The sequence below is a fragment of the Gavialis gangeticus genome, unplaced genomic scaffold, assembly GCF_001723915.1.
Source record: "Gavialis gangeticus isolate Ggan-Ray unplaced genomic scaffold, GavGan_comp1, whole genome shotgun sequence".
Lineage (NCBI taxonomy): Eukaryota > Metazoa > Chordata > Crocodylia > Gavialidae > Gavialis > Gavialis gangeticus.
The window spans coordinates 41,158,449-41,171,501 of NW_017729008.1; the positions used below are offsets into that span (position 1 = coordinate 41,158,449).

The 13,053-nt window shown below is 46.7% G+C and overlaps 1 protein-coding gene across 2 annotated transcripts in view; it reads left to right on the plus strand.

Moving 5' to 3' along the window:
- The window catches only part of EXOC4 (exocyst complex component 4), a 790,055-nt gene that overhangs the window by 657,036 nt on the left and 119,966 nt on the right, over positions 1 to 13,053 (plus strand). For both annotated transcript variants that reach the window (XM_019509628.1, XM_019509629.1), the window contains exon 12: positions 7,230 to 7,366. In XM_019509628.1, coding sequence (XP_019365173.1) covers positions 7,230 to 7,366 — 137 coding nt within the window. The remainder of the gene's footprint in view (positions 1 to 7,229; positions 7,367 to 13,053) is intronic.

Below are 13,053 nucleotides of genomic sequence, written 5' to 3' on the forward strand. Positions count from 1 at the left end.
CTGAAGGGCTGCGGCAGAAGTTTTGGTTTATTGGATCTACAAGGACATGCCCAAATATTTAGCAATCCGACTGTTTTCTGGACCTCCCTCACCCCAGCCACCAGAAAATCCAATCGTGGTCTGGAAGATCACTGCAAAACAGTGTATTTCACCCACCCGCCGAATAGCAAACCGTTATTAATTGACGACAGAGTATCCAAATTGCAACTGGCAGCCGAACATTGTAGAGCATCACAGGTCAAAAAACAGCGGGTTTCTGGATCCCAGGTGGCAGAGCCGGGGCTGGGGTTGGGAGGAGGTTAGACAGACGCAGCTTACTGCCTCGGATTGGAAGCAGAGCTGTTTGCCTTAGGTGCATTTTGGCAAAGCTCGCGCTGCTGTTAAAACCCTGTCGGTTTGTGTAAATGTCATAATACATTAACTGAGGGAGTCGAGGCAAGCGGAGGGATGGGGGGACTCGGAGAGAGGAAGAACCGGATTCTGTGTCTTGTGCAGACGTCTGTGGCCATTGAAAAGGAAAGAGGAAAAAGAAAAGAAACCATGGGGGACTTTGCTCTTCCGCTCCACATTGTACCGATTGCCAGGTTTGGAGCCAGGAAGGAATTTGTACCTCCTAGGTCATGTTGGCATGGACTTTGGGAGGGGGTTGCCTTCCCCTGTAGCACATGGACCCTTTTCCTGGGATCTTCTGAGCATCTAGCAACCCCATCCTTCCCTGCCATTGCAGTGGCAGGACACTGGCAGTGCCCCCCTCCCCTTTGCTTTTCCCTATGGCATGATATAGGGCAGGGTTTGGGAATATTTGGGGGGGGGGGGTGCTGTTTTAACAAAGCTTGTCTCTAAGTGTGGTTTGCTTCGAGCCCAGCTTGAGTGACTGCAACCACGGATGCCGCTCCCCCGCAGCTGCTGCTCCTTGCCACTGCCAGCCATCGTGGGGGGAAGATCTTCACTTCAGAAGCCGTCCCCACCCCGGCTCCAAGGGCCAGAACAAATAGCTCTGCAGGCCAGTTCCAGCCCATGCAGCATAAGTTACCAACCCTGGTTATAGGGTGGTCTTGGGGGTTTTTGGGGGGGTTTTTTTGGGGGGGGTTGTTTTTTTTATAAGGCTCATCATCATGAGTGAGGGTTTGAAAGGGGTGATGTTGGGGATTCATGGGTTAACAAGTATCTGCAAATTCAAGAGACTGGACTCCCTGGCTCTGGAGACCCCCTTCCAGGCCTGTGCTCCTCCCTTGGTGCAGCTCCCCTGAAACCCGCCCAGTGATTGCATAAAGCAGTTGTGAATCGGGTCCCAAACGTTTCCATCATGCTCTGGTCCTCCTCGTTGTGTTTTTTACGACGAGGATGAAAACGAAATGCAGAAGCCTCCGGTTTTCAGGCGCAGGCAAGCCGCTCGCAGCCTGGAAACCAACTTTGGATCTGCTGAGTGGAGAGCCTCTGTTTTAAAAGACAACAGGAAAAACAAACAATGTCCCATATGCCCGGGGACTGTGTAAAAGCTTTCCGCATAAGCCTGCTCTGCCACTTCAAACACTTGCAGTTGGCACCATGCGTGCAGCAGTTTGGCACCTACTGTGGAAGAGATTTGGAGAGCAATATGGGAAAAACGAACATTGTGACATGGAGAACAAGTCCAGAGGGGCATTGGGAATGGGTCCGTTTGGATGCATCGGAGAGAGCTGAAAAAGATCTTTGCCTACTGTTCGTGTCCTGAAGACTGCCCACGTCCACAAGTCAGGGAATGCTGTACGCAACTTGAAATTTCTCTAGCTGCAGCTGTGTCCGGGCCACTTGGGCCCAGAGCAAATGCAAGCCTAAGCAGAAACCATCAGATCAAGATAGACCCAGATGTTGCTAGAGCTCACGTGGAACCGCACCCCAAACCAAATTTCAGCTGCCTCCTTGGATGGTATGAATGAGCACAACCTGGAGCTTTCAGGACGGTGCGTGTGCACGTGTATGTGCATGCGTGCGTGTGTACATGCGTGTCCTGCCCCCTCCCCTCAAATTGATGGTGCAGTTGGTCTAAGACCCGAGTCCCACCTTGGGTGACTATCCAGCGTTCCCCAGCAACAAAGAACGGACTCCGTGACCCTAATAAGTGCTAACGACAAAGATTGAAAATAGCTGCTGCCTCCCGGGGCCGCTCGCTCCCCCTTCCGGCTGCCCTTCCTCCAGGCCCTTTCTCCGCGCTCCGCTCTGGAGGCACACGAGTAACCGAAGCCACAACGATTTGTCGGGAAGCTTGTCAGCATAATTGATTATTACATGCTATATGCCACCGAAGACAGGTGAGGTTGCATAGAGCGGAACAAATCTGTATGTATCATGCATTCCCGCTGGGTCAGGCCCGGGCTTCCTCCTTTGACATGTTGATTTATATACACGCCGCTCTTCCCTAATGAATAGTGCCCCATCATGGGTCACTGGAGCCCCCTGCTGATAGACCCTGTCAATGCTGGGGACGAAGAATGAATAATGTTTCCCAAAGCCGGATGCTGTGAATTTGAACTGTTCTTGGGCACCAACCTGGGGCAGCCGAGAAGCTGTAATTAAAAAACAACCGCCACCTGCGTAAATGAAGAAATACTACATGTCAGGGGGCCGGTTTTGGTGGAATTTAACCTTTGGTCTGCTGGGGCTTTGAAATGCTCCAAAAAGCTACAGCTGCGGATCAATAGTGTGAGAAATGTTGGAAAGGTTGCAAACCTTTCCATCCGTCCTACTGTGCCTTTAATTGCAGCCTTGTCTGCATAACACCTTTTAAAATCGCTGCCTTTCAACTCGAATCTTGCTGGAAAATGAGCCCCCCCCCTTTGTGGCAGCGACAACCTCCACTCATCTGGTGTTTTCTAAGGGAGGGTCAATAATTCACTAATAATCTGCAGCCATTCGAATGCTGAGCTCCCTCTCTCCCTATCTGCTGTGTTTTCAAGACCATGCTGCAGTTGACAGCAAGACCCCTGTGCCCATGCATATATTTTTCCCCTCTGTCTACCTGCCGTAAGGGAAGAAAACCAGGAATTTGCAAAGGACCAAGCATCTCAGGGGTGGTTCACCACCAAAGAGCCCCCAGCGCCCACATACTGGAGGCAGCGATGACTTTTCTAACAGGGTATTTTCTTCCCAGAATACAGTATTATTAGACATGTTCTTTCTTTCTGCTGGTTATGGCTGTTCAGTTTTCCCTTTGTATCCTAATAAAAAGTGGGTTCAATATTCAGCAGTAACCATTGCAAATGCTGTAACTATCAATAATGTGGTTTTGCTGTTGCATGAGCGTTGCTGTAAAATAGTGGTATTTTAAAGGGGTCACGCTGTTGGGGTGAGTGTGTGCGTTAAGTACTCCGGAGACCTGATGTGGGTCTTATGTACCCGTCTTTGTCCTCATGAGTGACAACAACCTACTGTTGCTGTCAAGCCGGCAGTGACAAACTTGGTGTGAAAACCCTCCCAGTCAACCCCATTCTTACAGACGAGTGCCTGGGAACGGCTGTCAACGCTGGTTCATGTCTGTAGGACCCATCTTTGTGAATGGCTCAGATAATAAATTGGTGTTTAGAGTGCCCTTTAAGAAGGGAAAATTGGCCACCAAGCCAAGTTTTTAGCATCAAATGTCTGGGGAGAGAGACCTGAGCAGGACCCCGAACTGGATGTCTGCAGCCCGTGAATCCCGATCTTCGCTCGGCATCTCTTCATTATCAAATCCCTTAATGTCTCGGCTTTGCTTTCCCTGTCTGTAAAATGGGGATGATAATACTATTGGGCCTATTTCTTATTTATACTTAAGCCCCTTGCTACCATAAGGACAGCGTAAGGGGGCCATAAACATAGACATAAATTATATTTTACACTCGCTTAAAGGCCCTGTTATGCTGCCAGAAGGCATAAAGGGGCCTTAGCGTTCCTGAGAATCTGTCCCGTACTGAGGATTAATTAGCTGATGTTTGCAAAAGCCTTTAAAAGGTGGGGGGAAAAAACACGTGGCTAATCATGAGCATTAGTACTCCGTTTTATCAGCCTGCATCTGTAATAGTGAGTGGTCAGTGATCCTGAACGGGAATTTTTTTCCCCCTTGTTATTAACTGCAAGGGTCTTTCAAAGCCACTGAAGTGCTGCAAGAGTCATGCATTACACCCCTGGCTACACGTTTGAATTTAGCACCGTGCTGGGTTTTCAAGTGCAAGCAGGTTAATGTTGTGTGTGCGTGTGCATGTGTGTATGTTTAAAGCCTTCGATGAAGTGTCTGGCCACAAAACGATGCTTTGATCCTATCCATTTGCGGTTAATGAATCCAGCAACTGGATTGTAACTCTCTTATAATACATGCATCTCCTTTCATTTTCTCTTGTCGAGTTATAAAAGATCTTCTGCTGTCCCAGCTAATGAATCCAGCTCTATTAACGTGGACTAATGTATCCTCATGCGCAGTAACCCTCAAGACGAAGGCAGATGAGTTAGGATGGCTTTACCAAAGGTTAAAATCTTGTAGAAAAATAGCCGCTGCCTATACAGTGCCATCTGTATTCATATGGGGATATCGCCATTGTATTACAAATTGGGATGAGTCGCATAAAGCCCCCATTGAAGCAAAAATGACTTGTTTCCTATTAGATTTAGCATTTTAGTAACTTAACTTTTTTTTTTTTTTAAATTTTGGTGGAGAGAAGCAAGCAAATGTTGGAAACTTTTTGCAAACCAGAATTTGGTTTGGCTTCTGAACCTCGAGATTTTTTGGGGGGGTTGGTTTGTAAATTGTTTTGTCTGCTGATAAGAGACCCTGTGATGAAAAAGAAATAGGGCAAATTAAAACCAACACAAAGTGCTTCACACGGAGCATGCGGAGCCTCTGGAGTTTGCTGCCCCAAGAGGATACGCAGATCCTTAACCACGTGGACCAGTTTGGCTTTATTAATGTCAGCAGAGCTCTGCCTGTTACACCAGCAAAATGGTCTAATATTATACTTGATTTTTTTAAAAGGGAGCCGGGATAATTTTATGGTGTGAATTAAAATCAAATGTGTTGCAATCCACTTTAAGATGCGTGTAATGACGTTCATCCTCTAGGGCATTTCAGAGATTGTCACATGGGCCAGGAATGAGTTTTCCTCCCTTTTATATTAAACATAGGATAATTGCTCAGGTACATTCAATTAATTTTTGTAGGCCTTTCACTAAAACATTAAGTAAATGGAAACCAGAAGCATGGTCCTGAGCTGAGCTGCAACTATAGAACCAAGTCTATATAACATCTCACATATTTATCTCTTCTACTTAGTCAATCTAATTAGCATTATTAGCTATCATAGTAATAGATATCAGAAGTAGGGATCCACTTTGTGGAGCTTGTTTAAAACTACTTGGCGAGGAATAATGGAGGCTCTGGATGAGGGCGAGGTTTCTTTTTACCCGAACAGGAGCAAGTAACAGGGCAGAATTGATTGCTGTCACTCATCAGTAAATATGGAGGAACAGGATTATGGATCCAGGGCAGTGCTGCAGTGTCTTAATCTGAAAATCAATGCAGAAAAAGGAAGTTGGCTTTGTGGGGATATTGTCGAGGTTGTGATGTTGGTTTTGATCAGTTTTTATTCTGCAAACAGAGCCACTAATTCCCCATCACCTTTTGATTAATACAGAGAGAGGGCTAAACTCACCCCTGCTTGTAATGCTCTTGAACTCAGGGGAGTTTCCCCAGGGATGAGTTTAACTCCTGTTTCTCAGACCAAGCAAGGATTGCAAATGCTGCAGCCTGTCTGTGCGTCTCTGAAATAACCCTTTGCACACCTGACCGAACTATTGGCCCATTTCGTATTTGCATGGGGGTTTTGTAACATGCCATGAATGTTTTTAATAACAGGGCAATCAAATGCATAAGGCTTTGGTAAAGACACCCCAAGGTGACTCAAGGAAGTTTGACTGTAATGTCCAAATCCCCAAATTTGCAATCCGTCTACATGTCTCATATTTATTAAGAGATATTTTCAGCCCCCTGCTTCTGCAGATGGTGAAAATTGTTTTTAACATGTAAAGTTCCCTTTTGCAATTCATGTTGCTATGATATGGCACCTGCTGTATTAGAAAGACTGCATGGTACTTCTCAGTACTTGCCAGAGCATGGGGGTTTCTCGGGGTGAGAACAGCAAGTGGGAATGTATGCAACACTGGGGGTGGCAAAGAGAAATTTGGGACAAGGAACAGGGGGCCAAATCTTTTGTCTTAAAGGGCATTTATGGACATGCTCCAGGAGGCGGTGGGGGGGGAGTGCTTTAATGACTCAGGCATGTTAATTAAAAGCACCCAAGCGTCCCCGTATTAAAAAATGTCAGTGAGGAGCTTTGAACCTTTAAAGCTCATTGGACCAGGTTGAGTTCAAAGCACCCCACCGCCATTTTTCAGCATGGGGAAGCTAAGCATCCACAATGTGATTTCCAGCCGGCAGAAGCTGCATGCGTGTGGCTTTTCTGCAGAAGTCCCTTTGGTCTTAAGGTCTTTTTTTTTCCCTAGAGAAATCCATCATATTGAAGTTATCAGCTTCTGAAGGATGAGGGGCTAAGTCAGCCCCACCAATACCGAAGCCCCTGGTGCTCAACAGATTTCAAACCTGATGATGAGATCACTGAGCCAACCCCTTCTATTTTATATCTCCTCTGCCTTTGCCTTTATCACTTCATTTCACGTCGCTCAGCTGTCCACGGCGCTCAGCGATTCAGCTCATTGCTTGGGGACAGCAGCGTCCTGCTGTAGGGTTGCATCTGTAATGCTAATTGACAACATCCAGAAAATGCGAAGTTAAGATGGGTGCTTGACCCTTTCCTCTGTTTTATGCCTCCTTCTCATTCGTTTTAATGACTTGATAAATAAAGAACGACAGTGTCCAGCGTGAGTCCTGAATGATGCCAATTAGCACTCATTTTGATGGCAGCATTTCTGATCCGGTCCCTTGCTAGCTAATAGTTAGAGTTAGAAGGCCCAGCTCATTTGATAAAGCTCGCTGAGTCTCATTCACATGATGCTGAATTTAGGCAGCGCTGTCCTCATCCAGTTCGAACCAGTAGCTTGGAATGGTGTGCTCTTTAAAAAGCCATCGCCATTTCAGTATTTCCCAGTACCGTGACTGTAGCCACACCTTCTCTATGATGCACAGTCTTTTCAACAGTTCCTCGTGTCCCCGCTGTATCGGTTGTGTGCAATGGCATGTCTTCATGCTGTCTGGTTTTCCTTTCCAGAGTACAGTGATTGTGGAGAAGACGGTGCAAGACCTCATGGACCTGATGCATGACATGAGCGCTTATTCGGATCAGTTCCTCAACATGGTGTGTGTGAAGCTCCAGGAATACAAGGACACCTGCACTGTTGCCTACAGGTATGGCCCATCCCAGGGAAAAGGACCATCTTGTAAAATAGAGAATCGGCTCCACTGTCCATGATGCCACTAAATCATCCACGTTTGGCACGATCGCAGATGGGATCCTGGGCTGATGGGCTATTGGTCTGACCCAGAATGACACCTCATATCTTTTTATGGTGGTTGGAAGGGAGGAGGTATTCAGTAAGAAAGAAAATAGAAGGCCCTATGTATGTTGGATGTGTTGTTATTGTTCCAGTCTCTAGGATGGAGTTGGTTCCCCTCAAGTGAAACTTTTACTTTTAGGGACATATCTCTGTGGGGGAGAGAGAAATCTAGGATAATAGCCACCCACGTATAGAGTCTGGGGAGACTTGGTGTTGGCACACCTGTGTGCTTCCTCTCCAAAAAGACTTGATTTGGCTCATGGCAGCACCTCAGCAAAGACAAAGTCTTTGTTCTCAGTGTGACAGGGGGGATCTGAACCTGGACCAAAGGAATTGGGATGGAAAATGTGTAATCTCCCTGCATCTATTGTCACACTTGGCTAGATGACGTGACAAAGCAAGTCAAATATTTTCCCATTCCAGGTTCAAAAGTGCACACAGGCTGAGGTTGTGAAAGCCAGCTGAGGGGCTTCAGTGCACAGCTCTCATCCACTTTATGGGGACGTGCATCTCCAAATCCAGGGAATTGTATTGAATATTATCGCTTGTTTGCATTTCATTCTCCCCAAAGGTTCCTGAAGCACAGGATCCCTGGGTCACATCATTCACTTGCAATCGGTGGCAGGAACTGAACAGCTTCTAGCACCGTGGCATGGGGGAGGCATAGCACAGGGAATGAAGGAAGGCCAGTGGCTGCAGTGCTACTGTGGTAATCTGGAAACTAAGTTAAGCTCCTTGCTCTGTCCTAAACTTTCCATGCAGTCTTCAGCAAATTGCTTAAGTCAGGGGTATCAAACATGGCTCGTGGGCCGGATTCAGCCCTTGGAGTCTCATACTTATTATATGAGACTCCGAGGGCTGTTGGACTACCAGTGTGGCTGGGGGAAGTGGCCTGCTGCAAATCATGGCAGTGGGTGGCAGAAGGGTGAGTGATGGCTCATACGGCCCCAGTCACCCTCTGGCTGCTTTGCCCATCTACACTGCCACAGCCCTACTTCCCCAGCCGCTGGCCGCCAATTCCACCACCACGTGGCCCGTGTTGGAGCTGGAGTTACCAGCACCACCAGAGCTTCCTCTCCTGCCAGGCCAGATGTGGCTTGCAAGGAGTCCCGTGGTCCCAGTCCAGCCCGGGGCAGATGCCCCTTGACTTAACCTAAGGCAATAGCGGTATACCCCAGCAGGGATGTTCCAAGTACTCCCCTCCCAAAACACACCTCTGAGGCCACTTCAGGTTGTCTCTCTGACACTGCTCTCAGCACCATGACCCGTGGGGACAAACCTGGAGTGGCCGCGCTGGCACGTATTTCGAGTTTGCAAGCAGGCCATACTGCATGGTTCTCCTCTCATATCCTAAAGCTTCCCTAGTGCATGTTAGGAAGGCACCTGGCCCCTTGGTTGTGAAGTGCTAAGTGAGCTACGGTCACGAGGGCCATTAAACGCACGCAGTACCTTTAAATAGCTAGAATCCAAGCCGTTGATATACACGGTACCTTTAAATACCTAGATTCCAAGCTGTCGATGATAGGGAAAACATTTTAAAAAGCTCTTTGTTTTATTTTTCCAGATAATGTGCAGCAATTATTTCCGTTGCCTGATTTCATTTAGAAACATTACATCTGCTAATTGGCTGCATACGGTCCTTCCTTCCTTCTAGTGTCCTTGTTGCGAAAAAGTAGTTAGCAGGATGTGCAGATTCACTGGAAGCTGCCATGTGTGCTTCTGCTGTGGTTTTGATCTTGCAATCTCTGGGCTGGTAACTATGTGTCGTGCCCCCTGCATCACCCCAGCCCTTCACTGCATATGGTAATATGAATAAAGCTAATAATAATAGACACACATATGTGAGTATGGGGGGACGTACGTACGTGCGTGTGTGTACAGTTACGCATACGCACATATATACACTCATATGTCTGCACATATATCTCTCGCCTTTAATAATAATAATAATAACATTACTTTTTATGAGATCTTGCTGGCTGAAAGCAGACAAATGGCAATAATTTGTTTACAGTTGTTGGTTTGAATTTCCAAAGGACTTTTCTTTCTTTTATTCTTTCCTTCCTTCCTTCATTCCCTGATACCAGCCCTAGCTTTGGCACCTGCTGAGGACTAATTAGGACAGCCCTAATTTGGACAACCATATCCTGATTGCAGCAAGAGGAAAAACAGGAAACATTCTGGTTTTGCTGCTAGCAAATGACTGACTGAAATAGAAATCTATATACAATTCAAATGATTCAGAGGAACGTAGCAGGGACAGGAGAAATTGTTACCCTGCTTTGTGTGCATGTGTGTGCATGCAGCTTGAGCTATCCAGAGAGATGGTAAAATCTATAAGGTAGCAATGCCCTCTGCTGGGAGCTTTCATGTAGTCGAGCTCCACGCTGTCTTGCCCTTTGAACCACGGTTTCCCCCAAGGCTTGAGAGGAGGGCAGAGGTGAAGCAACAATTACCTCCAGCGCTGGTTTTGGAAAGACCCAATCCTCAAGCAGTATAAGCGGATGTCACTCTATTGCAGTCAGTGGAGCATGCCTGACTTACACCAGGTAGCGATCCAGTCCTGCAGATATACAGCTTGCCCTGACTGGGCGACCATTGCAAATGCTAAGTTAAAGGGGACGACTTTTTGGGAGAGGAATTGTGCGCATGTGTGTGTTCACGTGCCTGGTGGGTAGAAAAGAGGTGTGAGGTTTACCGTTATTTTCCGTGCCAGAAACACTTGCGGAGCAATAACTCTCTGGATTGCTCAGGCTGCATGCATGTGCGCACATGCACGCGAAGCAGGGTAACAACTATCAGGGTCTGTGCCCTGGGTGGCAGCAGGGGCTGGGCCAGCTGTGGGAGCAGCAGCACCTGGGTGGGCAGCGGCGCGGGCTGCTGCTTTTGCACCCTCTTGTTATGCTATTGAAAACTCACGTGCAAGTTGTACTAACTTGCATGAAGTTAGGGACCAGGTTGAAAAACACTACATGATTTAGGAAGAGAGATAATAGAAAGCTAATGAAGTGGCCAGTTGAGTCGTTGGCTTTGCTCTGTCTGTCTCTTGGAGAAAATATTAACAAATATGGATGACATTTCATAGAATCACAGAAAAGCAGAGCTGGAAGGGACCTCCGGAGGTCATCTAGTCCAGCCTCTTGCTTGAGGCAGGATCATCCCCCTCCAAACTAATCTGTACAAGTCTTTGTCTAACCTGTTCCTAAAATTGTACAATCCACCCTGCTGCACAGTGACAAGGCATATTGCCCAAACCTGCCACCTTGAAACATGGGTTGTGTCTTAATACAATTCTTTTCTGGCGTTGAGCACCTTCAGGATGCAACTAATAAATCAAAGTAATGATTTTATCATAAATCAAATAGCCCAGATGGATGCTGTACAAAGCTTTCTATTCTGCATGGGACTAGAAGAGGTGGAATCCTCTGAATCTGCAAAGACCTGTACAAAAAACTACATCTTAAGCCTGCCATTCAGAAAGAGCAGTTAACTAATGGACTTTACTTGCAACTATTTTTAATAGTAACTGGTTTTGGTTTCAAAAATAGGATCCACCTTTCAGCAGTTCAGGTTTGAGAAGACACTTTCCCCTAGAGTCATACTGTGCCACAGATGTATACTACAGCAACCTACCTCTGAAGCAGTGGATAGACCTCTGATGGAGATGTAGTACTGGATTATATGAACCACTAGGCTAAATCAGTATGGCTATTCCCACGCTGAAGTGTGTGACTTGGAGGAATAGATCTATATGTGCTAGATCACAAGAGTTGCAGAGATCCTGAAAATGAGACTCATTCACTAATGGAGGCTGCTGGCACGGGTGATAGGAAATAGTCTCATCATTTCAGAAACTTAAAATCTATGGGGTTTGGCATTGCATTTCAATTTTCTTCTGATGTTTCCTATATGGACAAGAACTTAACACGGTTGAAAAATAGTTTAGAGGCTTACTTAGATACCAGGGAATCCACAGTTATAATTAATGACACCAAATTCTGCCACGGGTATCAGGTGGGAGAATTTATTTAACAAATTGCGAATGCAATGGGGAAAAAAAAAAAGATTCGATTGTCTCAAAATTCTGAATAAACTTGCAGAATAAATTAGCTGGAAAAAAGGTGTGAGGGCCAGCTTCACAAAACTATTAGTCTTACTGGTGGGGTACCTCTTTATTCCATCACCTTCATAGGCACTTCTGTCTCCTCCTCCTCTGGAGGTGCATTTATTTGGCCACTCTCTTCCTATGATTTTCCAGCAAACATCTGCAGTTTCTTTTATGGAACCATTTGTGCTCAAATGAAACTGGGGAAGGAGTGTTTTTGCAAACAGAAAAATGAAACGTTTAAAGGCAGGCTCTGACGAGGGGGGTTGAACATTGGGACAGGCTGCCTAGAGGAGCTGGGGAAGCTCCGTCCCCAGACATTTTCAGGAGCAGGTTGGACAGACGCTTGGCTGGATGGGGACGGTTTAATCAGGAATGATCCTGCTTTGAGCGGAGGGTTGGACTAGGTGACCTCCTATGGTCCCTTCCAACTCTGTTTTCATGAAACAATTTCTCTTTCAGTTTTTTAGTTGATCAACCAAGACCTCCAAAGAGAGGAAGTTATTCATAGAGCCTCGTGCTTCAGGTCTTGGATTTTTAAATAACAAGGCTTGGGGGGACAGTAGTGTAGGGCATTGGTGGCTTGTGGGTGAAGGTAGGTTATGAGGGGAAGAGGAATGATAAGTATTGTTAAGGGAAGGATCATGAACATGGAAGATTTGTGAGTGGGAGAGGGAACTTCAAAGTATCTAAATGAATAATTTCTGGCGTGACCCTTATCTCTAATTGGGATGTGACTGCTATGTGGTGCAGGCATTTAACAGATGGAGAATTGCAGCCCCGAGAGGTGCCCAAGGTCACTTAGGATACCTGTGACAGAACAGGGACCTGAACCCAGCTTTTCATAGCTTTTCAGGAGCTCCCTAACTTCTCGATCCTCTTGCTCTACTCTGGTTTGCTTCCTTTCCACACTCTTTGTGGTCTGCAATGCAAAATGTGTTGCACATTTTGCACTGTAAGCTCTTCAAGGCAGGAAGCTGTCTTTTTTGGGGGTTTTTTTGTTTGTCTGTCAGGTGCCAGACACCACATGGCAAGCACACCTGAGTGACGATCGTAGATTCTGGACTTTCACCAGCATGAGACAAAACCGCTATGAATTGACGGTCTCCAGAGCTTGGCTTCACCCTTTCTTTGGCCGTGCGAAAAAACCCATCCTCCCTGACTAATTTTGCCGTGCATCAGCAGGGTGCAATTTGCATCTCTGCCCCCCGGTTGTTTTCTTAACGAACAGCCGTGGCACCCCGAGTGCATTCAGGGAGCAGTCACCCTACACAACTGCTCAAACGGATGAACGATGTGAATCTGTGGCCGCAACGTCCGACAGATGTTTTACGACCAGAACTCACTGAGCTGTGCAGGGATGGGCCTTCCTCATGGATGCGGCATCACCTGTTCAAGCGTTGTACCTATTCCCTGGCGCCCCCCCCCCCCCC